The sequence below is a fragment of the Pongo abelii genome, chromosome 20, assembly GCF_028885655.2.
Source record: "Pongo abelii isolate AG06213 chromosome 20, NHGRI_mPonAbe1-v2.0_pri, whole genome shotgun sequence".
In the NCBI taxonomy this organism is placed as follows: domain Eukaryota; kingdom Metazoa; phylum Chordata; class Mammalia; order Primates; family Hominidae; genus Pongo; species Pongo abelii.
This window is the reverse complement of record NC_072005.2, coordinates 5,691,250-5,715,761: the sequence shown is the minus strand read 5'-3', so window position 1 is coordinate 5,715,761 and position 24,512 is coordinate 5,691,250. Positions and strand designations below refer to the sequence as shown.

Sequence of the window (24,512 nt, the reverse complement as noted above, 5' to 3'; positions counted from 1 at the left end):
GTCCCGACGCCAGTGCCTGTGGCCCTTGGCGCCCCATACATTCTATCGAGGATCTGACCTTTCTGCCAGACCTCCCAAACCTGTCCCAGGTCCCTTTCCAGAGAACAAGGCGCCAAGAAGTCCCTTCACTAAGGAAGCCCCTCAAGGGAAGCCCCCAGAGCGGCGCCCCCCCAAAACTAGCTGTTTCCCATCCTCACTCCGGGGACCCCTGACGGCTCCTCTTGCCTAAATCGGGAGCCCCAAGACGCTCCCCCGACCCCTTCTGGCGAACTAAGACCCATGGCCCCCACCGCGACAGCTGTGGCCCCCGCATACAGCTCCCCCCACCCTACTGAGGATTGGGGTGTCCCCCTCCAATCTTGTCCCAGGTTCTCCTTCCCAGAAGCTGAAGAAGCCCCCTCCCAAGAAAGCTCTTCCAGGGAACTGAGACGCAAAGTCTTCCTCTCAGACGGATGACGACACCTACTGTCCTCAGCGCCCCCCATCAAGCAGTAAGTCCCCCAGTGTGGCCTCAGAGCCCTGCAGGGGATTTCTCGCTCCTAGCTCCCGCCGGCGCCCCCTCCTGGCACCAAGGCTCGCGGGCAGGGGAGCCCAAACCCACCCGGCCTCCTCCCCGACGGCTCCGCGCTCCCACAGCGCCCCCTGGCGGCGCCGGGCTAACTCGGGGGGAGGGACTGGGATGGGTGGGCGGGGCTGGGACTGCCGCGGCCCCGCCCCCGCCCCGCGGGGTGACCGAGAAACTCCCGCCCTGCAGACTCCTCCCCGCGCCGCCTGCGTTCTTGGGGCCCCAGTGCTCTGGTTTCTCGCTCCCGCCGCCGAGGTTCTTGGGGCCTCCTTCTCACTCCGGCCCTGACTGCCTGCATTTTTCTGATTCCAGCAGCCTGGGGGTTCGCATGCAGATTAGGCCTTCCTAGAAGATCCCTAACCTCAACATATGCACGTCCCCACAAAGGGCCTGTAAAACTTGCGGGGCTGCGCAGTGCGCGCGGTGATGGGGACACTCACGCAGCCTCGCCTCCTGCTGCACGCGGGCTGATGCACGCGGTGCTGTGCACGTGCGCGGGATGCGTGCTGGAATGTGAGTTTGTAGGTGGGGGGACGAGAGAACGGGCCTATGTCAGAGAAGTGGCAGCCTGTTCCCAGATCTAGGATGGAAGATAACAGGGATCTGTGTTCTGTGTGGCCTTGGGCCTGCCCCCCGTGCCTCAGTTTCCCCACTTGTAACAGGGTATTACTAGTAGATCTTCACTGTGTTCTAGTAAGGACTGAATGAGTGTGAATAAGCTTGTATAAGTAATAAGTAAATGTGAATAAGTAAGTGAGTAAGCCTGGCAAGTTGGGGGTGATGTCCCAATGTCTGCCATTACTGGTGTTCCCAAATGTTCACTCCCAGAAACCCACTCCCAGTGACACACACACCCTAACCTCAAACACACACCCTCAAACCTTTGTTCCCGGTGGGGTAACCCCCCCTGCCATCTCTCCTTTTTTTTTTTTTGAGACGGAGTCTTGCTCTGTTGCCCAGGCTGGAGTGCAATGGCATAATCTCGGCTCACTGCAACCTTCACCTCCTGGGTTCATGCAATTCTCCTGCCTCAGCTTCCCAAGTAGCTGGGACTACAGGCACGCGCCACCACGCCCAGTTTAGCAGAGACGGGGTTTCACCATGTTGGTCAGGATGGTCTCGATCTCTTAACCTCGTGATCCACCCGCCTCCGCCTCCCAAAGTGCTGGGATTAGAGGCGTGAGCCACTGTGCCCGGCCTGTCTTTCCTTCTCACACAAACCTAGACGCCCTAGTGAGCACAGACATTCCTGCACAGTCACACCCCGCCCCACCCCCGGGTCCTCACACGCAGACACACGCTGACACAACCCCTCCACGAGTATCTCACAAGGTCACGCGTACACTCTGCTGCAGGGATCCTTCCTTACCCCACGCCCTTCTGAATGCACTCATGCCCACAGACCCAGGGTTCACTCAGCCCCTGACACACACACACACACACACACACACACACTCTCTCTCTCTCAGCAGATCCTTACACACCCCCACGCTGCCTGGCACTGGTTAGTACACACACACACACACACACACACACCCCGGGCCCCGTCTGGGAGGCACAGCCACCCCTGCACACACACAGCAGGGCCAGGAGTCCACTCCCACCCCAGCCCTCCATCATTAAGCTGTCACCAGCTGCCCCTCGGCCGCCTCCCGCTCACCCCACACCGCCTGTGCCCCCTCCCCGCCGCAGCTGGGGGCCATGGGGGCGGGGGCCGAGCAGACACATGGGGCGCAGGACACACACACATGTGCCCACCATGTGGACGCTTGTTAAAACGGTTGCCCCGGCAACAGCGACTTGAAAGAGTTGGTTCTTCCTCTGGGATTGGGGGGAGACGCTAGGGGCGGGTCCAAGGTGGGGGGCGGTGCGGTGCGCAGGAGGTGGGGACGCGAGGACTCACGCCCAGCTACAGCCATTCCACTCAGGGACACACACGCTGAAACAACCACACACGTGGGCGGAGACCCTGTCGCACCAGGGGACACGGAGACCCTGCCTTGCTCAGCCCCATGTGGTCACACCAGAAACACAGTTCCTTCCATCCTGACACCCTCCCAAATAACCCGCACACTCTTTCTGTCACCAACCCACATGCTATCTCACCCCCTGTGACAGGCGGTGACAGACACCCTGTCACACTCGCTGACCCACACCAAAGCCGGGAACTGAGGTGCACAGGGACACACGGGCCCCTCCAGGATCCCTCCACCCCCTATCCCAGCAAGGAACCCCAGGGACCAGGACTCTCCATTAACACCCCTCTGTGAGCTAGGCGCAGTGGCTCATGCCTGAAATCCCAGGGCTTTAGGAGGCTGAGGCAGGAGGATCAATGGAGGCCAGGAGTTCGAGACCAACCTGGGCAACATCCGGAGACCCCCATCTTTACAAAATAAAGCTTTTTTCAAATTAGCTGGGCGTGGTGGTGCATGCCTATATTTCCAGCTATTTGGGAGGCTGGGGCAGGAGGACCCCAACCCAGGAGGTCAAGGCTGCAATGAGCTATGATCGTACCACTGCACTCCAGCATGGGTGACAGAGCGAGACCCTGTTCCCCCCCCCAAAAAAAAACAAAAAACAGCCCTCTGAACTCCACCCCTTTCCAAGAAACTGTCTGGGCTTGGCTGCCCGGGAGGCCAGGGAATTCAGAGGCTGGCTCTATTTGCAGGAAACACGGGTATTTACGATGCTTTATTTTTAAATATTTTTTGTCCCAGACTTGGGCTGCCGCAGGGCGGGCCGGATGTCGCCAAGTACTGAGCCTCTCTCTCTTCAAGTGCAGCCCGTGGGTAGGATCTGTGGTCTTCCCAGAGCACAGATATGGGGAAACTGAGGCTCAGAGAGGAGCAGGAAGGCACCCACGGGCACCAGACCTTTTTTTTTTCTTTCTTTCTTTCTGGAGACAGGGTCTCACTTTGTCACCCAGGCCGGAGTGCAGTGGCGCCATCATAGCTCACTGCAGCCTTGACCTCCTGGGCTGAAGCGATCCTCCTACCTCAGCCTCCATGTAGCTGGGACTACAGATGTGCACCACCCCACCCAGTTAATTTCTTAATTTTTTAGAGAGATGGGGTCTTGCTGTGTTGCCCAGGCTGGTCTCCAACTCCTGGGCTGAAGCGATCCTCCCATCTTGGCCTCCCAAAGTGCTCGGATTACAGGCATGAGCCACCGTGTCTGGCCCAGGCACCTGACCTCTTTGACTGATTCAAGCCTGCTGGCATCAGGGTCAAGGCCGAGGCAGGGTTCCGAACCATGCAGGGGCGGTGAAAACCTGCCTGCCCTTTCTGGTGTTTGCCTGGAAATTAGTTCTGCTCATTCATGCCTCCACTCACTGCAACACTCACCCCACCTCCGCCTGCTGTGTGCCCACTTGGTGGCTGTGAAACTCAGGGATCAGAGAGGTCAAGCCACTAACCTAAGGTCACAAGTAAGGAAAAAGCTGCAAAGTGGGGCTGGATGACTGTACCATGCTCCACCCCTGTCCTCCCAGAGGCTGGCCCCCTGCCCTCCCCGGGAGGCCACTGCTCCCAAAGGGAGTGATCTGTTCTTGGGTGGAGACTCCAGGGCAGAGGTTCTGGGAGGCCGGGGGCCGCTGGCCAAGACTCAGACTTGGCTGCTGGAGAAGTTTCCATCTTAGCGCCAGGAGTTGGGCCAGGTTCCGGGGGCTTGGGCTGCATCTCAGGACCCCCAGGGACCAGCCCTGTGGGGGTGGAGGTGGCTGAATGCCCACTGTGTCCCCTGGCTGGAGCACTGGCCATCCCAGCACACTGAGCACCACCCCAGCCTCCAATGTGTTGGTGACTGAGCTTATGGGGTCTCAGTTTCCCCATCTGCCAAATGGCTCCCATGTTTGTTCTGTGCCCGGCACTGGGCACGTAATATGTCATCAGAGGTGGGTGCTGTCATTCTCCCGTGGAGAGGGAAAGGGACTTACCCAGGATACTGGGGCAGCTCAGGGCTCCCCAAAAACGATGCTTTGGGGCCACTGATTCAACAGGCATTCTCACCCCAGGCCCAACCATGCCGAGCACACACAGAGGCCTCAGCTCAGGCGGAAGACACAGAGCTGGAGACACACTCCTGGGCGGGGGTCAGGCTGGCCCAGAGCAAGGTCCCCAGGAGCTGGGGTAGGAGCCCGCCAGGCGGGGATGGGACCCACAAGGCCTGTGGGCGGCAGGAAGGGGCCGGCCCATTCCAGGTGAGGATGGTAAAAACAGGGCCAGCAGCTGTCCCCACAGGGCCATTTACAGACACAGGTCGCAGGTCAAGGGGCCCGTCCCTGGGGGCCTTAGGTCGGCAAGGTGGGAAAACCATCAGGCCCACCAAGGAGGCCAGGGCAGGGGAATGGGGTCTCGGGAGCAAGGTTGTGCGAGCAAGGAGCTGGGCTGGGGTTGTGCGGTCTTGTGTGGGACACAGCAGTGGCTGAGTGGCTCTTCTCAGGAACTCACAGTGGCACCAACATTCATGCACACCCACACACAAACACACACACAGACACACACACAGAGTCATACACAGGCCACAACCACCAAGGTATATACACAATCTCTCATGTACCTTCATAACACACTAGACAGACACACAATCACGCAGACACACAATGGCACACACACAGGCCTCCCCCAAGTCATGCATCCACGGCAGTTTGGCTCCCACATGCACACACACTCAGGGACACGCGCTCGCACCCGGCTCCCCCGCTCTCTGCCACCTCCCGCCCACCCGCCTGCCCTGCCATCTCGCGTCCTTGGCCCGGGCTGCCCTGATCCCGGGCTCCTGTCCTGAAGCCAGGAGATAAGGAGCAGCTGCAGCCACAGATAAAGGAGTCGCAGCCACAAATCCGGGGCGGCCGCGGCAGCGTCGGGCACTGAGCCCGGGGCCGCACCTGCCCTGCCGCTGCCACCCCCATCCGGCCTGGGCGAGACGGCTGCAGAGAGGGCAAGAGGGGGACACAGAGTGGGGGAGAGACTGAGGAGCATGGAGGGAGGGGGAGCTAGAGAGAGAGAGAGGGAGAGATGCAGAGAAAAATTCGGGAGATTCCAGAGGGTCACAGAGAGAAAGATACAGAAAGAACAAGAAATGTTTTCTGAGTTAGAAACAGGAAGAATAGGTTGAGCACAGCGGCTCATGCCTGTAATCCCAGCAGTTTGGGAGGCTGAGGTGGGAGGATTGCTTGAACCCGAGAGTTTGAGACCAGCCAGGACAGCATGGCGAGACCCCATCTCTACAAAAAATACAGAAATTAGCCAGGCATGGTGGTGGGCGCCTGCGGTCCCAGCGACTTGGGAGGCTGAGGCGGGAGGATTACTTGAGCCCAGGAGGCTGAGGCTGCATTGAGCCGAGATCATGCCACTGCACTCCAGCCTGGGTGGAAGAACAAGATCCTGTCTCTAAAAAAAAAAAGAGAGAAACAGTGGCCGGGCACGGTGGCTCACGCTTGTAATCCTAGCACTTTAGGAGGCCGAAGTGGGTGGATCACTTGAGGTCAAGAGTTTGAGACCAGCCTGGCCAACATGGTGAAACCTCATCTCTACTAAAACTACAAAAAATTAGCTGGGCGTGGTGGCAGGCACCTGTAAGCCCAGCTACTTAGAAGGCAGAGTCAGGAGAATCGCTTAAACCCGAGAGGAGGAGGTTGTAGTGAGCCGAGATCACGGCACTGCACTCCAGCCTGGGCAACAGAGCGAGACTCCGTCTCAAAAAATAGTAATAATAATAAGAAAGAAAGAAAAAGAAAGAAGGAAGGAAGGAAGGAAAAGAAAGGAGGGAGGGAGGGAAGGAAGGAAGGAGGGAGGGAAGGAAGGAAGGAGGGAGGCAGGGAGGGAGGGAGGGAAGGAAGGAAGGATAAGGGGGAGAGAGAGAAAGAAAGAGAGACAAAGAACAACCAGCTGGTGACTGAACAAAGAACCACCAGTGGAGTCCCCAGGCCCTGCTCCACCCCTACCTGGGTGCCTTAGTCTCCCCACCTGCTCAGGGGCCCCAGGACCACCGACCTCCATCCTGCTTCCTCCAGGTTAGTCAAGGACGGTCCAGGCCTGGTCCAGGATCGGGAAGCATATTCCTCAATGTCCCCACACACTGTACAATGACACCAATAGCTTGAGCCAGGGCCCTTGGGAAGCCCTCAGCCCCCTCCCTCAGCCTCAGTGAAGGTGGGATTCTCTAGGGCAGGCTCTGCACCCCTGTGCCTCAGTTTCCCCGGTCATGGTAAGACGCATTCACTCGGCAAGTGTCCACGGAGCACCTCCTGTGTACCAGACCCTGTGCTGGGCTCTGGGGACACAGAGTGACTAAGCTAAGCCCGTTTCCCACCGTCTCTGGGCTCATCATCCAGTGGGAAAGACGTGCATGTGGCCAGGCATCCCCAGTCCTGCCGGGGCCCTGATGGGGGCGCCACTCAGAAAGCTGCAGAGCCCAGGCCAGGCACGGTGGCTCATGCCTGTAATCCCAGCACTTTGAGAGGACGAGGCGGGCGGATCACGTGAGGCCAAGAGTTCGAGACCAGCCTGGCCAACATGGCAAAACCCCATCTCTACTAAAAATACAAAAATTAGCTGGGCGTGGTGGTATGCACCTGTAATCTCAGCTACTAGGGAAGCTGAGGCAGGAGAATCACTTGAACCCAGTTGGCAGAGGCTGCAGTAAGCTAAGATTGCACCACCGCACTCCAGCCTAGGCAACAGAGTGAGACTCTGTCTAAAAAAAAAAGAAAGAAAGAAAAAAGAAAGCTGCAGAGCCCAAAGTGGGTACTGAACCCACCCTGAGCAGGGGACAGTCAGGGAGGTATTTTTTTTTTTCAATACAGAGTCTAGCTCTGTCACCCAGGCTGGAGTGTGGTGGCCCGATCTCAGCTCACTGCAGCCTCCACCTCCCAGGTTCAAGCGATTCTCATGTCTCAGCCTCCCAAATAGCTGGGATTACAGGGGTGTGCCACCATGCTCGGCTAATTTTTGTCGTGTGTGTGTGTGTGTGTGTGTGTGTGTGTGTTTGAGACAGAGTCTTGCTCTGTTGCCCAGGCTGGAGTGCAGTGGCATGATCTTGGCTCACCACAACCTCTGCCTCCCAGGTTCTAGCGATTCTCCTGCCCCAGCCTCCCAAGTAGCTAGGACTACAGGTGCGTGCCAACATGCCCGGCTAATTTTTGTATTTTTAGTAGAGACAGCATTTCACTATGTTGGCCAGGCTGGTCTCGAACTCCTGACCTTGTGATCTGCCTGCCTTGGCCTCCCAAAGTGCTGGTATTACAAGCGTGAGCCACCGCACCCAGCCTCCAAGTTTCTTTTTTTTTTTTTTGCTCTGTCGCCCAGGCTGGAGTGCAATGGCATAATCTCAGCTCATTGCAACCTCCACCTCCCAGGTTCAAGGGATTCTCCTCTCTCAGCCTCTTGAGTAGCTGGGACTACAGGTGTGCACCACCACGCCTGGCTAATTTTTGTATTTTCAGTAGAGACAGGGTTTTGCCATGTTGGCCAGGCTGGTCTCGAACTCCTGACCGCATGATCCACTCACCTCGACCTCCCAAAGTGCTGGGATTACAGGCATGAGCCACTGCGCCTGGCTCCGGCCTCCAACTCTTTCTGCTTGATTGCTTGAGGCCAGAAGTTCAAGACCACCCCGGGCAACACAGCGAGATCCCATCTATAGGAAAAATAGAAAATTTAGCCAGGCAAAGTGGCATGAGCCTGTAGTCTGAGCTACTTGGGAGGCTAAGACAGGAAGATCATTTAACCCTGAGACAGGAAGATCACTTAACCCTAGGAATTCGAGACTGCAGTAAGCTATGATCCCACTCCAGCCTGGGCCCTGTCTCTGGAAAAAAAAAAAAAAAAAAAGAAGAAGAAGAAGAAGGCGGCTTAGAATGGGGCCTGGTACCCAGAAAGTGTTCAGTAATTGTTCAGCTACTGGTAAACAATATTATACCACTATAATAATATAATAATGGCCAGGCGCGGTGGCTCACGCCTGTAATCCCAGCATTTTGGGAGGCTGAAGCAGGTGGGTCACGAGGTCAGGAGTTCCAGACAAGCCTGTCCAGCATGGTGAAACCATGTCTCTACTAAAAATACAAAAAATTAGCCAAGCATGGTGGCAAGCGCCTGCAGTCTCAGCTACTCGGGAGGCTGAGGCAGAAGAATTGCTTGAACCCAGCAGGCAGAGGTTGCAGTGAGCCGAGATCGGGCCACTGCACACCAGCCTGGGCAACAGAGTGATACTCTGTCTCAAAAATAATAACAACAATATAATAATAATAATAATAATAATACATGATAATATATAATAGTAAACAGTTGATGTTATTTTATTCATATTAATATCATACTTAAAAATTGGCCAATCCACAGCCCTCCTCCTACAGGAAGCCTTCTGGGATTGCCTTACACTGAGGAGGTGGAGTTATCACAGGGCACAGCCAGGCAGCCCTGGGAGATCTCTTCTTCAAGGCTGAGGCCCAGAGAGAGGAAGCCACATTCCTCAGGTTGCCTTTTGTGGGCCACAGTTTCCGCCATCTGACAATTGTCTCCTCAAAGCTGTCTGGGGTAGTAGTGACATGATGAGAAAGAAAAGTGGGAGAACCTCAGAGGGGAACGGATGGGTACTCCTGGAGGGAGGAGTACCCATCCCTGGATGGTGGACAAGCCCAGCTGGACAAGAAGTCTCACTTCGGCCAGGCGCAGTGACTCACACCTGTAATCCCAGCACTTTGGGAGGCCAAGATGGGTGGATCGCCTGAGGTCAGGAGTTCGAGACCAGCCTGGCCAATGTGGTGAAACCCCGTCTCTACTAAAAATACAAAATTAGCCAGGCATGGTGGCGGGTGCCTGTAATCTCAGCTACTCAGGAGGCGGAGGCAGGAGAATGGCTTGAACCCAGGAGGCAGAGGTTGCAGTGAGCTGAGATCGCGCCATTGCACTCTAGCCTGGGTAACAAGAGCGAGACTTAATCTCAAAAAAAAAAAAAAAAAAGTCTCACCCTGAGACTTTTTTTGGTTTCTTCTGGTTTTATTGATTTATTTTTAATTTTTATTATATATATATATATATATTTTTTTTTTGAGACAGGATCTCACTCTGTTGTCCAAGCTGGAGTGAAGTGGCACGATCTCAGCTCACTGCAACCTCCGCCTCCCGGGTTCAAGTGATTCTCATGCCTCAGCCTCTCCAGTAGCTGGGATTACAAGCACCTGCCACCACACCCGGCTAATTTCTGTGTATTGTTAGTAGAGACAGGGTTTCAACATGTTGCCCAGGCTGGTCTTGAACTCCTGACCTCAAGTGACTCAACTGCCTCGGTTTCCCAAAGTACTAGGATTACATGAGCCACTGCATCTAGCCATTTATTTATTTATTTTTAGAGACAGGGTCTCACTCTGTTGCCCTGGCTGGAGTGCAGTGGCACAGTCATAGCTCACTGCAGCATCGACCTTCCAGGCTCAAGCAATCCTCCTGCCTCAGCCTCCCGAGTAGCTGGATCCACAGGTGCATGCCACCATGCCCAGCTAGTTTTTCAATTTTTTTTGTGGAGAAGGGGTCTCCTCTCTAAGTGGCCAAGGCTGCTGGTCTGGAACTCCTGGCCTCAAGTGATCCTCCTGTCTCCAAAGGGCTAGGATTACAGCATTAAGCCAAGGTGCCCGGCCTTTTGCAGTTTTAGATTCCCGGGTTCTACCGTTTTATTCTCAGATTGTCCTACAGAGGGCAGCCAAGGCCAGAGGTGGAAGACAAAAAGCCCGCTCTCCCCTCCACTTTCTCCCAGGTCCTGGAAAAGCAGCTTCCAAGCCTGTTGTGGCCTCGGGCAAATCTCTTCTCTCTTTGGGCCTCAGTTTCCCCTTTTTTTTTTTTTTTTTTTGGAGACAGAGTCTCTCTCTGTCACCAGGCTGGAGTGCAGTCGCGCGATCTTGGCTCACTGCAAGCTCCACCTCCCATGTTCAAGCGATTCTCCTGCCTCAGCCTCACAAGTAGCTGGGATTACAGGCATGCGCCACCAAGCCCAGCTAATTTTTGTATTTTTAGTAAAGATGGGGTTTCACCATGTTGGCCAGGATGGTCTCAATCTCTTGACCTCATGATCCGCCCGCCTCACCCTCCAAAAGTGCTGGGATTACAGGCGTCAGCCACCTCACCCAGCCTAAGGGAGATACTTTTATCTGGCCCATTTTATTGATGAGGTGACTGGGGTATGAGAGGGGCTAAATGAGCTGCCCAATGTTTCCAGCTGGTAAGTGGAGGGGCGGGGATTCAAACTTGGCTGAGTCCAGAGCCCTGAATTTCCTGTGCACACCAAAACTTCTCCAGGAATAGGGAGTTTTAGGGGGCACAACAGGGCTTGGTGGGGACTCTGCTGAGTAGATCCAGCTTTCCTTGGCGTACAGCCCTCCGTGGCTCTCATTTCACTCACGTATGATGAAAGACCAAGTCCTTCTCAAAGTGCACTGGGTCCTGCAAAACCTGCACCTTTTCACCTCCGTCCCCCGGCCTCCTCCTTCTCTCCCGCTTGGACTCTCTGCTCCAACCACATGGGCCTCCTCAGTGTTCCTCCAACATGCCAGGACGTTTCCTCCTGCCTCAGGGCCTTTGCACTGGCTGTTCCCGCCACCTGGGACACTTTTCCCTCTGACATCCCTACAACTCTCTCCCGCAGCTCTTCGGAATACTCTCAAACATTACCTTCCCCAGGAAGCCTTCCCTGGCCAGCCTGTTAACAACTGCAACTGCAGCAGTGAGCTATAATTGCGCCACTGTACTCCAGCCTGGGCAACAGAGCAAGATTCTGTCTCAAAAAATAAATAAATAAGTCTATTTTAAAAAATAAATAAGTAAATAAATAAATTTAAATAAATAAACTCTCTCTCAAAAACAATTAAAATTTGGCTGGGCGCAGTGACTCACACTCAAGGCAGGTGGATCACGTGAGGCCAGGAGTTTAAGACCTGCCTGGCCAACATCATGAAACCCCATCTGTACTAAAAATACAAAACTTAGCCAGGCACGGTAGTGGGCGTCTGTAATCCCAGCTACCTGGGAGGCTGAGTCAGGAGAATCGCTTGAACCGGAAAGGGGGAGGTTGCAGTGAGCCAAGATCGCGCCACTGCACTGCAGCCTGGGTGACAGAGCGAGACTTCCTCTTAAAAAAAAAAAAAAAAGAAAAAAATTCCAACAGCCAAAGGTGGCATTCCCAATCCGCCTTACTGCTTTATTACCTCCTCACTTACGGTTTAATTTACTTATGTACAGTTGACCCTCGAACAACGCGGGTTTGAATTGCATCCATCCACTCATAAGTGGCCTTCGAAAAATAAAATACAGTTGGCCATCCGTATCCGCGGGTTCTTCAACCCCTACCAAATGCGGAGGCGGGATGGGAAACCTGCGGATACAAAGGGCGGATTTTTCCTAGACAGGGATTCTGTTGGGCGACTGGGGGACTTGAGTATACGCGGATTTTGGTATATGCGGTCTTGGAACCAATCCCCAAAATTCCGAGGAGTATTATGTTTTTTGTCTGTGTTTCCGACTCCCAAGTTAGCTCTTAAAGGTAATGATTTCTCCGTTTTGTTTACTACCACACCCCCAGCATCTAGCAGAGCATCTGGCATACAGATGCTCAACTAATTATTTGTTGAAACTAATGTCCTGCATAAAAGTAGTGTAATTTACTTTTTTTTTTTTTTGAGATGGAGTCTTGCTCTGTCGCCCAGGCTGGAGTGAAACGGCCGATCTCGGCTCACCGTAACCTCCGCCTCCCGGGTTCAAGCGATTCTCCTGCCTCAGCCTCCTGAGTAGCTGGGATTACAGGCGCCCATCACCACGCCTGGCTAATTTTTGTATTTTTAGTAGAGAGGGGTTTCGCCATGTTGGCCAGGCTGGTCTCGAACTCCTGACCTCTGATGATGTGCACACCGCGGCCTCCCAAAGTGCTGGGATTACAGGCGTGAGCCACCGCACCCGGCCTTATTTATTTATTTATTTATTTAGAGACAGTCTCGCTCTGTCGCTCAGGCTGGAGTGCAATGGCGTGATCTCAGCTCACTGCAACCTCCACCTCCCGGGTTCAAGCGATTCTCCTGCCTCAGCCTCCCAAGTAGCCGGGATTACAGGCATGTGCCACCACGCCCAGCTAATTTTTCATATTTTCAGTAGAGACGGGGTTTCAGCATGTTGGCCAGACTGGTCTCAAACTCCTGACCTCAGGTGATCCGCCCGCCTCGGCTTCCCAAAGTGCTGGTATTACAGGCGTGAGCCACCGCTCCCGACCCCTAATTTACATTTTTAAAAACCCTAGCAGGGACCGGGAACCATGACTCACGCCTGTAATCCTAATGCTTGGGAGGCCAAAGTGGGAGAATCGCTTGAGCCCAAGAGTTCGAGATCAGCCTGGGCAACCTGGCGAGACCTCGTCTCTACAAAAAAATGTAAAAATTAGCCAAGTCTATTGGTGCATGTCTGTAGACGCAGCTACTCGGGAGGCTGAGGTGGGAGGACAGCCTGAGCCCAGGACGAGGCTGCGGTGGGTCGTGATCGTACCACTGCACTCCAGCCTGGGCGACAGAACGAGACCATTTCAAACAGAACAACAAAGACAAAACCCCCAAAACACCCTAACAGTTAAATTTCCTCAGTCCAGAAGCCGATTGCAGTCCAGTTTGCAATCGCGCAGGCTCTAGTTCATATAGGACCTGAGGCTCCACCACCCATGTGAGGGCACCGCCCCCGTGGCGTCACGAGCACGCAATGGCGTTATTGGAACGACAAGGGCATGCGCACTTCCCCAGCACAATCAGGGAAGACACGCGTGACCCGGAAGGCCTTCCCGCCACACTCCAGAGCGGGCGTGAGGGGCGCCGATGGCGGAGGGAACGGCGGAGGCCCCTCTAGAGAATGGTGGTGGTGGTGACTCAGGAGCCGGAGCTTTGGAACGCGGAGTGGCGCCCATTAAGCGTCAGTGAGTCGCCGGGGCAGGAGAGAAGCTCAAGGGTCCTTTCCGGCACCCATAGCGCGGTCCGAGCTGTGCATGCCGGGAGATTAGGCAGCGGCTGAGGGCGAGAAGCCACCGGCTCCTCATTCCGGGCCGTTCTTCCGCCTGCAGGGTGGTCAGCGGAGGTACCTGAGATCGCGCACGTTGGGGACTGTCACATGCGCGAAGGACACCACGTGCATGCTAGGGCAGGTGGGATTTGAGGCCAGGCCCGCGGTGCATACTGGGGATTGTAGTCCCTGCATATGGACGTACGGCGCATGTGCTCTGCCAGCGGCCGTTACTGGCGGGTCTTGGGTTTGAAGCGAGTGCCGCGGGGCGTGCTGGGGCTTGCGGTGTTTGAAGGGCCGAAAGGCATGCTGGGAAATGTGGCGGCTTAGACTCCGCTTCAAGGCATGCTGGGAATTGTAGTTTTTCGCGGCCTAACGTGCGTAGGGACGTTATCGATTGAACCTGATAATAGTTTCGCGCAACACTTTGGACGGTGAGGACCCAGGGACAAAATAGGTCTTTTCTGAGGCCCTGAGGGGCTCCCAGGCTGGGAGCCGGCTGGTTCTTAAGTAGTGAGCTTCCCATCCGCAGAAGGATTTAAGGACGGGCAAGTGTTTCTAGCCTCCTTTCCCCAGTGTTTATTGACTCATGTTCGGAGGGTTTTCCTTTCCCTTTCTATGGCAGATACCTCACCACCAAGGAGCAGTTTCACCAATTCCTGGAAGCCAAAGGGCAGGAGAAGCCTTGCCGGGAAACCGAGGTAGGAGACCCTGCTGGCAATGACCTGGCTGAGCCTGAGGCTAAGCGGATCCGACTGGAGGATGGACAGACGGCGGACGGGCAGACGGAGGAGGGAGCAGAGCCCGGGGAGCAGCCGCAGACACAGAAGAGGGCCCGGGGACAAAACAAGGGCCGGCCCCATGTGAAGCCCACACACTACGACAAGAACAGGCTGTGTCCCTCCCTAATCCAGGCGAGTGCGGCCACGTGAGCATTCCTGCCGGGGCAGGCAGGAGCGGGGTGTGTTTCCTGGCAGTGGGTAATTGTTAGAAAGCTCCTGGGCCTTCAGCAATGAGCAGTGAGCTTGCTCTGATGCCATTCCGTCTTCATCCTCCTCGGGATACATTGTGGGGCTTGTCATTGTTCTCATTGTACAAATGGAGATGCGGAGGCACGGTGAGGTGCCTGACTTGCTCAGGGACACAGAGCCAGGAGTGATCTAGAGTTTGAAGCCCCGACTGCTGGGCTGCCCCGGGGTCTCCCTGTCCTCCCTCACTCCTTCCCTGTGTCCTCGCAGGAGTCGGCTGCTAAGTGTTTCTTCGGTGATCGCTGCCGCTTTCTGCACGACGTGGGACGCTACCTGGAGACCAAGCCGGCCGACCTGGGCCCCCGCTGTGTGCTCTTTGAGACCTTCGGCCGGTGCCCCTACGGCGTGACCTGCCGCTTCGCTGGGGCCCACCTGGGGCCCGAGGGACAGAACCTGGTGCAGGAGGAGTTGGCGGCCCGCGGGGCCCAGCCCCCGTCCATCCGCAACGGCCTGGACAAAGCCCTGCAGCAGCAGCTGCGGAAGCGCGAGGTCCGCTTCGAGCGAGCTGAGCAGGCCCTGCGCCGGTTCAGCCAGGGCCAGCCGCCGGGCCCCACACCCGCTGCCGCTGTCCCCGAGGGCACGGCAGCCGAGGGTGCTCCCAGGCAGGACAACTGTGGTGCCCAGCAGGTCCCCGCAGGGCCGGGCACTAGCACCCCTCCCAGCAGCCCTGTGCGGACCTGCGGGCCCCTGACGGATGAGGACGTGGTCAGGCTGCGGCCCTGTGAGAAGAAGCGGGTACGTGTTGAGAACAATGTCGGTAGCAGATCTGTCCATCTGGTGTGCATCTATTAGATTCCAGCTGTGTCCACGTTCCTGTTTAGCTGCCTGGGAATCAGAGGCTGTGCCTTGAAGGAGCTCCTGGCTGAGTCTCTCTCTCTGTGCTCTGTCCTGGGCCCAGCCCTCAGGAGGTCCCACTCTGGTGGGGACAGAAAGAGCTGGACAGGGCTGGGGGCAGTGGCTCACGCCTGTAATCCCAACACTTTGGGAGGCCGAGGCAGGTAGATCATTTGAAGTCGGGAGTTCAAAACCAGCTTAGCCATCATGGTGAAACCCTGTCTCTACTAAAAATACAAAAATTAGCCGGGCATGGTGGTGGGCACCTGTAATTCCAGCTACTCAGGAGGCTGAGGCAGGAGAATTGCTTGAACCCAGGAGGCGGACGTTGCAGTGAGCCAAGATATGCCGCTGCACTCCAGCCTGGGCGACAGAGCAAGACTCTATCTCAAAAAAAAAAAAAAAAAAAAAAAAGCTGGACACACTTTAAGTCTCAGAGGGTCAGGGTTGGGCAGCAGAGGACAATGTGGGAGGCTTCCTGGAAGAGGGGGCATTGGGACTGGGTTTGGATGGTTAAGTAGAAGCTCTCCAGTGGAGGAGACGATGAGGAAAGGAACGTTCCTGATGAAGGGATTGATTGGCACATGCAGAGGCCCAGCAAAGGAGCCAGACCATTTGGGCCAAGTGTGTCCTAGACTGGGGAGAAGGGAGGCTCCAGGGCCTTAGCATCTGGGGTGGAGGCCAAGCTCCACTTGTGTGTATTTTTTTCCCTCCAGCTGGACATCCGTGGCAAACTTTACCTGGCCCCCCTCACCACGGTAGGACCTGGGTCAGGTGGCTGGTCAGGTGGCAGGGTGGCAGTGTGGTCATTCCAACAGGGCTAGTGTCTGTCCCCACCTGCTGGATTGTGGGGCTGGGGCGCATATTCAGGGTTGTGCTGTGTGTGTGTGCGTGCGCATGCACGAGCATGTGTGTCTGTCTTGCTCCCCCCGCAGTGCGGGAACCTGCCCTTCCGACGGATCTGCAAGCGCTTCGGGGCGGACGTGACATGCGGAGAGATGGCCGTCTGCACCAACCTGCTGCAGGGCCAGATGTCTGAGTGGGCCCTGCTCAAACGCCACCAGTGCGAGGACATCTTTGGCGTCCAGGTCAGTGCCCACCCCGAGGGAGGGAGAGTGGAGGGGCCCTCGGCCGCCCTGTCTCAGAGCCAGGTTCCAGGTCTGCCCTGGTTGCCTCCCCGACCCCCTGGCCTCAGCTGTGGAGTGGGGGTGATGCCCTGATCCACCTCTGGGGGCTGATGGCCGTGGCCAGGGACCGGCGCCTCGCAGACAGAGCTTGGCTCCTTCCGAGGAGGCCCCGAGAGAGGAGGCTGCTGGCTCAGGGCCCCCCAGTGAGGAGGGAACGGCCAAGTGGGGACAGTTCAGACTCTCCCCTCACCTCCCCCCGGTTCTGCCGCTGCCCACCTACAGCTGGAGGGCGCCTTCCCCGACACCATGACCAAGTGTGCGGAGCTGCTGAGCCGCACCGTGGAGGTGGACTTTGTGGACATCAACGTCGGCTGCCCCATCGACCTCGTGTACAAGAAGGTAGCGGCCCTGGACGTGTGCCTCGGTTTCCCCATCTGGGCAGGGAGGCACTGAGCCAGCTGGCGATGTGGTGGGTGGAGGGCCAGGGGTTTGGGCTCAAGTGTGGCCCTGGAGCCCCTGCCTTTCCTGCGGGTCGGCGTCTCCTGGCGGGGGCCTCCGGGCAGCAGGGGTGAGGGGTCTTGGGGCAGCCACGTCCTGCCCTCCCTCCACCCGCCTGTCTCTTCCAGGGTGGGGGCTGTGCCCTCATGAATCGCTCGACCAAGTTCCAGCAGATCGTCCGTGGCATGAACCAGGTACGGCCAGCCACATCCCTGCATTGGCTCCCAAACAATTCCCCTGGGCCCTGCCGCCCACCACCTCCCAGCACCTCCCACCACCTCCCACCGTCTCCCACCACCTCCCACCGTCTCCCACCACCTCCCACCACCTCCCACCGGCTCCCACCACCTCCCACCGTCTCCCACCACCTCCCACCACCTCCCACCGTCTCCCACCACCTCCCACCATCTCCCACCATCTGCCAGTGTCTCCCACCACCTCCCGCCGCCTCCCGCCGTCTCCCGCCACCTCCGTCTCCCACCACCTCTCACCGTCTCCCACCACCTCCCACCGTCTCCCACCACTTCCCACCGTCTCCTACCACCTCCCACCATCTCCCACCACATCCCACCGACTCCGAGTGTCTCCCACCACCTCCCACCGTCTCCCATCACCTCTCACCATCTCCCACCACCTCCCACCATCTGCCAGTGTCTCCCACCACCTCCCACCGCCTCCCGCCGTCTCCCGCCACCTCCCACCATCTCCCACCACCTCTCACCGTCTCCCGCCACCTCCCACCGTCTCCCACCACTTCCCACCGTCTCCCACCACCTCCCACCATCTCCCACCACATCCCACCGACTCCGAGTGTCTCCCACCACCTCCCACCGTCTCCCATCACCTCTCACCATCTCCCACCACCTCCCACCGTCTCCCACCACCTCCCACCGTCTGCCAGTGTCTCCCACTACCTCCCACCGTCTCCCACTACCTCCCACTGTCTCCTACCACCTCTCACCGTCTCCCACCACCTCCCACCATCTCCCACCACCTCCCACTGTCTGCCAGTGTCTCCCACTACCTCCCACCGTCTCCCGCCACCTCCCACCGTCTCCTATCACCTCTCACCATCTCCCACCACCTCCCACCATCTCCCACCACCTCCCACTGTCTGCCAGTGTCTCCCACTACCTCCCACCGTCTCCCACCACCTCCCACCGTCTCCTATCACCTCTCACCATCTCCCACCACCTCCCACCATCTCCCACCACCTCCCACTGTCTGCCAGTGTCTCCCACTACCTCCCACTGTCTCCCACCACTTCCCACTGTCTCCTATCACCTCCCACCATCTCCCACCACATCCCACCGACTCCGAGTGTCTCCCACCACCTCCCACCGTCTCCCATCACCTCTCACCATCTCCCACCACCTCCCACCATCTCCCACCACCTCCCACTGTCTGCCAGTGTCTCCCACTACCTCCCACTGTCTCCCACCACTTCCCACTGTCTCCTATCACCTCCCACCATCTCCCACCACATCCCACCGACTCCGAGTGTCTCCCACCACCTCCCACCGTCTCCCATCACCTCTCACCATCTCCCACCACCTCCCACCATCTCCCACCACCTCCCACTGTCTGCCAGTGTCTCCCACTACCTCCCACCGTCTCCCACCACCTCCCACCATTTCCCACCACCTCCCACCGTCTCCCACCACCTCCCACCGTCTCCCACCACCTCCCACCGTCTCCCACCACCTCCCACCACCGTCCTGTAGGTGCTGGACGTGCCGCTGACTGTGAAGATCCGCACAGGCGTCCAGGAGCGTGTGAACCTGGCACACCGCCTGCTGCCCGAGCTGCGGGACTGGGGCGTGGCACTCGTCACGGTGGGTCTTGGGACGCCTCGGGCATCGGGGCCTCGGGGTCGACCCCGCGTCCCTTCCTAACGGCTCCTCCCATCCCTCCCTCTTCACCTCCGCACCTCCTTCTGTCTCCGCCTCTGTCTCTGTCTCTCTCAGCCTGGCTCTCTCGGTCTCTTTCTCTCTGTGTCTCACTTTCTGCCTCCTACCCTGCGTGGCGGCTTCTCCCCCAGCTCCACGGCCGCTCTCGGGAGCAGCGCTACACCAAGCTAGCCGACTGGCAGTACATCGAGGAGTGCGTGCAGGCCGCCAGCCCCATGCCCCTGTTCGGTGGGTGTTCCGGGAAACCACCTCCCTCTCCCCTGCCATCCCTGGTCACTCACATCTCTGGGCTGTTCGCCTTCCCACCTGGGACCCCCTCCTACCACCCTGATGGGAGCCACTGGGTCAGCTAAAACTCCTGAAGGGCTGCTGAGCAGAACCCCAGGGTCCCACCTGCCCGTGTCTCCCTGAGACCCCAGCCTCTGTCTCCTCAGGAAATGGGGACATCTTGTCATTTGAGGATGCCAACCGCGCCATGCAGACTGGTGTCGCCGGGATCATGATTGCCCGGTAAGTGCCCAGGGATGTTAGAGATCCAGCTCCAGCTTCGTGCACAGCAGCAGTGCCCTGAACCCGACACGCCGTCACCCACCCCTGCTCTGTGGTGGGCTGTTGGCCCCATGGATGAGAAGGTCAGAGAGTGATGTCAGGAGTTGCAGCTGTGTTGCGGCAGAGGGGACTGGAAATTGCTGCTGCTGTGGGATCTGATGATTGTGGGTTGAAAGTCCTGGGCTTTGGCCAGGTGCGGTGGCTCACGCCTGTAATCCCAGCACTTTGGGAGGCCGAGGCACGCCGATCATTTGAGGTCAGAAGTTCAAGACTAGCCTGGCCAACATGGTGAAACATCTCTATTAAAAATACAAAAATTAGCCAGGTGTGGTGGTACGTGCCTGTAATCCCAACTACTAGGGAGGCTGAGGCAGGAGAATTGCTTGAACCCGGGAGACGGAGGTTGAACAGTGAGCCGAGATCTTACCACTGCACTCCAGCCTGGGCAACAGAGCCAGACTCTGTCTCAAAAAAAACAAAAGAAAGTCCTGTGCTTTGAAGGTTGTGTGCACACAGCTGGGAGGCTTACTAGGCTTGTAGGTTTCGTGGTCTGGGCTCCGGTTCAGGCGAGGCCATGAAAGCAGAGGCCACACGATCCCAGGCACGCTGGTGGCTGGGCCCACTGATCGTCACCCATCCCACAGTGGCGCCCTGCTCAAGCCGTGGCTGTTCACGGAGATCAAGGAGCAGCGGCACTGGGACATCTCGTCATCCGAGCGCCTGGACATCCTGCGGGACTTTACCAACTACGGCCTGGAGCACTGGGGCTCGGACACGCAGGGCGTGGAGAAGACCCGGCGCTTTCTGCTCGAGTGGCTGTCCTTCCTGTGCCGGTGGGCACCGGGGCTGGCTGGGGTGGGTGGCGTGTGGGCCGTGGCTGGCTAGGGCTGACTCCAGCCTGTTCTGCTGCTCGCCCGCCCGCCTGCAGGTACGTGCCTGTGGGGCTGCTGGAGCGCCTCCCACAGAGGATCAACGAGCGGCCGCCCTACTACCTGGGCCGAGACTACCTGGAGACGCTGATGGCCAGCCAGAAGGCAGCTGACTGGATCCGCATCAGGTGCCTGGGTGGGCTGGAGTTGGGGGGCTGGAGTCAGGGGCCCTGGGTCATGGAGGGTACTTTGCAGGCCCTGGGCCTGACCTTGCTTTCCACCTGCCCTCCCACAGCGAGATGCTCCTTGGGCCGGTGCCCCCCAACTTCGCCTTCTTGCCGAAGCACAAGGCCAACGCGTACAAGTAGCCTCAGGCTTTCCCAGGGGCACCCTGGGGCGAGGAGAGTACAATAAATTTTATTCTTTTAAAATCCAGGCCTTTCTGTGACCCTGAAGCAGCCCCTCCTCGACCCCTACCTTCCCCAAACCTCTTAGCCGCCTCCATGGGCCCTGCCCCAAGTTAGGTGCTGCTGGTGCCCAGAGAGGCCTTGACCCCCAAGAAGGTAGCGGGTGCAGGATCTGGGGGGCCTTAGCCTGTGTGGGTGTGGATCAGGGCAGCCTGCCTGGAGGAGGCGGCCTCAAAGCTGTTAGGGGGGTGTTGCTGGAAGAGGCAAAGGCCTGGCCCAGAATCCTCCCTCCCACGGTGATGACCATCTCTGCCACCGTCTGCCGCTGCCCGCCCCCAACACCCAGAACCCCAACCAGTGGGCGTGCTGCAGGCTGGAACCCGCTGCCCCGAGTAACCAGGCAAACAGAACCCCACCAGGTTCTCACCCTGTTCTCTGGTTGGGCCACCTGCGCTCCCACTGCTGCCCTCCTGGCCTGTCTGGACCGGGCCCACCACTGTCCCATGCAGCATCCCAAATCGTTCTATGCCCCTGCAGCTCCCCAGGAAGGTTTCAGCCCCCAGAGTCTGGAGGGGGCCGAGGCGCTGGGCAACCAGCCTGCTCCCACCTGCGCTGAGCCTCCTCCCGCTGTGGGTACGATCGGGTGGGTGAGGGCACCTGCTGGAGAGGGCTCAGGGGCCCACCCGCCTAAGGGCCCTACCCACCCGGGCACCTTTGTCCATAGGCTCCTTGAACCTGTATCATCCCCCAGACCCAGAGAAAGAGGTGTTTCCAGCCCCTCCAGCAGGTACCGGCCTCCCCTGAACCCTTGACGAGGCTGGGAGTGGGTTTGAGTGTGCAGGCCCATCTTGCCCTTGCCCCATCCCTAGGTGGGAGCCCGAAGGCACGGCCTCTGCTCCCCATGCTTCACACAGGCCCCCCAGATGAGCCCCAAAGACAAGCTCTGTGTCATCCATCACCCAGCCAGGGCCCCAAAGCAATACCTATGTCGTCCCCCAAAGGGGCCCCCCAATGGCAAGGTTCTCGTGGCATCTCTCAGACAGGCCCCCAGGCTTGGGCTGGGCCCCTCAGGCAGCGGCTGCTCTCAGGGCACCCGCCTGCCGCCCACAGGTTTCCAGATGGCCCCATGCGGGTGCTTCTTCGACCCCCGCATCTATCGGATCGAGTGGACCACCCCCGACCTGGGCCAGTCAGCCCTGTACAAGTTGGCGGCAAGCAGCGGGGGGCCAGCAGGGGTCCCCTCCGCCCCAGGCAGCTACCTCCTGGAGCCGCAGCCCTACCTCAAGGCCCCGGGGCTGCCCCCATACCCCCACTACCAGCCGGCACCCGGGGGGCCCCAGTTTCTCTTGTCCTACTTCCCGCCCGAGGGCCCCGGGCCAGAGGCTCTGGGCTTTGTGGGAGACGCAGGGCCCGCCACCTTCGTGGAGCTGCCCCTACCGCCCCTAGAGGAAGGCCCAGCCCCACCGCCACCCCCACCCGCCAAGGAGAACAAGCCGCCCCCTGTACTCATCACGCTGCCTGCAGAGCCCACACTGCCCCCGGACGCCTACAGCCACCTCCAGGGTCACCTCGGCCACTTCCCTGGGCCCGAACCCCTGGCCTTCCCCGCCAAGGAGCTGCAGGGCAGCAGGGCCCGACCTGGGGTGCCCCTGTACCCACCGGGCCTCAGCGAGCTCAAGGTGGCCGAGGTCAAGGAGGGGGCCCTGCTGGGGGCAGGCGAGGCCAAGGCCCCCGAGACGGCCAGAGCTTTGGCACTGCCTGACAAGGTTCTGCTGGAGGACGCCATGAAGCTCTTCGACTGCCTACCAGGCGCCTCTGAGCCTGAGGGTACCCTGTGCGAGGTCCCCGGGCCGGCCCTGCCTGACGGCAGTGGTGGGAACTCAGCCGATGACATCCGCTCACTGCGCCTGCCTGAGGAGCTGCTGTCCTTCGACTACAGCGTGCCTGAGATCCTGGACACCGTGTCCAACGTCGACTACTTCTTCAACTTCAAGGCGCTTGACGAGGAGCAGCCGCCCCACCCGGGGCCCCCTGCCGCCAACACCCCGGCCCCCATTCTGCCCGGCAAGAGAAAGGCCTTGACGGCCAAGAAGGGAAAGCCGGGAGGGAAGGCCAGGCAGCCGGCAGGCCCAGCCAGCGCCACTCCCCCGGGGCCCAGGCAGGACCTGGGAGCCACCCCGCATTAAAGCACATTTGACCTTTCAGCTCCATGTCCGCGTGGTGGCCTTGGGGATGGGGAGGGGGCTGGAGGTACACGCCTGTCCCCTCACCCCATCATCCCGCGGACTGGCAAGGCAGTGCCCCCGGCCTCACAGTGAGGCCTCCAGAGCCTAGCAGGGGAGCCCCAGAATCACAGGACACCCTAAACTCCATGAGTCCCAGCCCTGGAAGATCAGACTCCTCTGGCAGAGGCAGGGGCCTCCTGGGGCACGGGGGAGCTGACCCCCAGACTCAACGCATTCTAAGGGTTTTCACCCCTTTGTTTGGTGGGGAAAAGCAAGGCTGCCCAGAGAGGGGCAGGAACTTCCCTGGAGACACACAGCTATCAGGGCAGGGCTTGAGGAGCAGCCTCCGGATCCCCACCCAGCCGCCTCCTGTCCCCCGGAAGCCACAGCCACTGCAGGCAGGGCGGGAAGGGCCACGCTCTTGTTCAGACAGACAGGTGGGTGCAGGGGCTTCACCTGATGGTCTGAGGGTGGGGGCTGGGGCAGGGACGGGGAGACAGTGCCCACGCGTGAAAGAGTGGGGAGCACACGGCACCCAGGGGACCTGGCATGTTCACCTGAGATGGAGACAGGAGACAGTACCTGGAGCCCAGGAGAGGGTCAGGGGCCCCACCTGGCCACACTTCAGGGTCCAGGGTGGCAAGGATAGCCCGGCTACCGGTTCCAAAATGGGATGGACCCAGCCTCGGAAGAACGACCTCTGGGTGCTGGTTCCCGTCACCGCTCACCCACATCAGGGTCTCGAGAGCCCTCCTGGGGGTCCAGGCAGTAGCCACCTGTACCCTCCTCCCCTGAAACGCTCATAGTGGCCCTGGAGAGGCTGACCCCATTCCCCCAGGGACACGTGAGGAAACAGGAGGCCGAGTGCCATCCAGCGCCTCCTGGGATGAGGACACCCCTCTGGGATGGGAACCTTCAGCCTACCCCTTCCCCAGGCTGTGGGCTGGATCTCCTGGGTCTCCGGAGTTTGGGTTTCAACGCCTCTGCTTGGGAAGGCCCTGGGAGGCTCACCTAGAGTCCAGGAGGCTGATGGGTGTTTGGAGGCAGAGCAGAGACCATGGTCCCGGCTCTGTGCAGGGCACTGTGCCTCCTGTTCTCTGGAGCTACTCTCCCAGAAACCCTGATTCAAAAAACTCAGGAGGAGGCCAGGCGCGGTGGCTCACGCCTGTAATCCCAGCACTTTGGGAGGTTGAGGCGGGCAGATCACTTGAGGTCAGGAGTTTGAGACCAGCTTGGCCAAAATGATGAAACCCCGTCTCTACTGAAAATACAAAAATTGGCCGGGCGTGGTGGCTCACGTCTGTAATCCCAGTACTTTGGGAGGCCGAGGCAGGCAGATCACGAGGTCAGGAGATCGAGACCATCCTGGTGAACATGGTAAAACCCCGTCTCTACTAAAAATACAAAAAAATTAGCCGGGTGTGGTGGCGGGTGCCTGTAGTCCCTGCTACTCTGGAGGCTGAGGCAGGAAAATGGTGTGA

The 24,512-nt window shown here is 58.6% G+C and overlaps 2 protein-coding genes across 3 annotated transcripts; both read left to right on the top strand.

Moving 5' to 3' along the window:
• Window positions 1–13,289: 13,289 nt before the first annotated feature.
• On the top strand, window positions 13,290–20,830 carry DUS3L (dihydrouridine synthase 3 like). 2 transcript variants are annotated; one of them, XM_024238105.3, is made up of 13 exons: window positions 13,290–13,501; window positions 14,210–14,498; window positions 14,823–15,347; window positions 16,163–16,204; window positions 16,382–16,534; window positions 16,856–16,972; window positions 17,200–17,265; window positions 18,796–18,906; window positions 19,113–19,209; window positions 19,416–19,491; window positions 20,175–20,363; window positions 20,459–20,587; window positions 20,695–20,830. In XM_024238105.3, exons 1-13 carry the CDS (start codon window positions 13,404–13,406, stop codon window positions 20,765–20,767), a joined length of 1,965 nt encoding a protein of 654 aa, XP_024093873.2. In that variant the 5' UTR covers window positions 13,290–13,403; the 3' UTR covers window positions 20,768–20,830. The 2 variants fall into 2 exon arrangements, with proteins under 2 accessions (XP_024093873.2, XP_054395413.2); XM_054539438.2 differs by lacking the exon at window positions 13,290–13,501 and adding an exon at window positions 13,742–14,018.
• PRR22 (proline rich 22) lies at window positions 20,806–23,010 on the top strand. Its single transcript, XM_002828500.3, has 3 exons — window positions 20,806–21,439; window positions 21,531–21,593; window positions 21,917–23,010. Exons 1-3 carry the CDS (start codon window positions 21,106–21,108, stop codon window positions 22,990–22,992), a joined length of 1,473 nt encoding a protein of 490 aa, XP_002828546.3. The 5' UTR covers window positions 20,806–21,105; the 3' UTR covers window positions 22,993–23,010.
• Window positions 23,011–24,512: the final 1,502 nt, after the last annotated feature.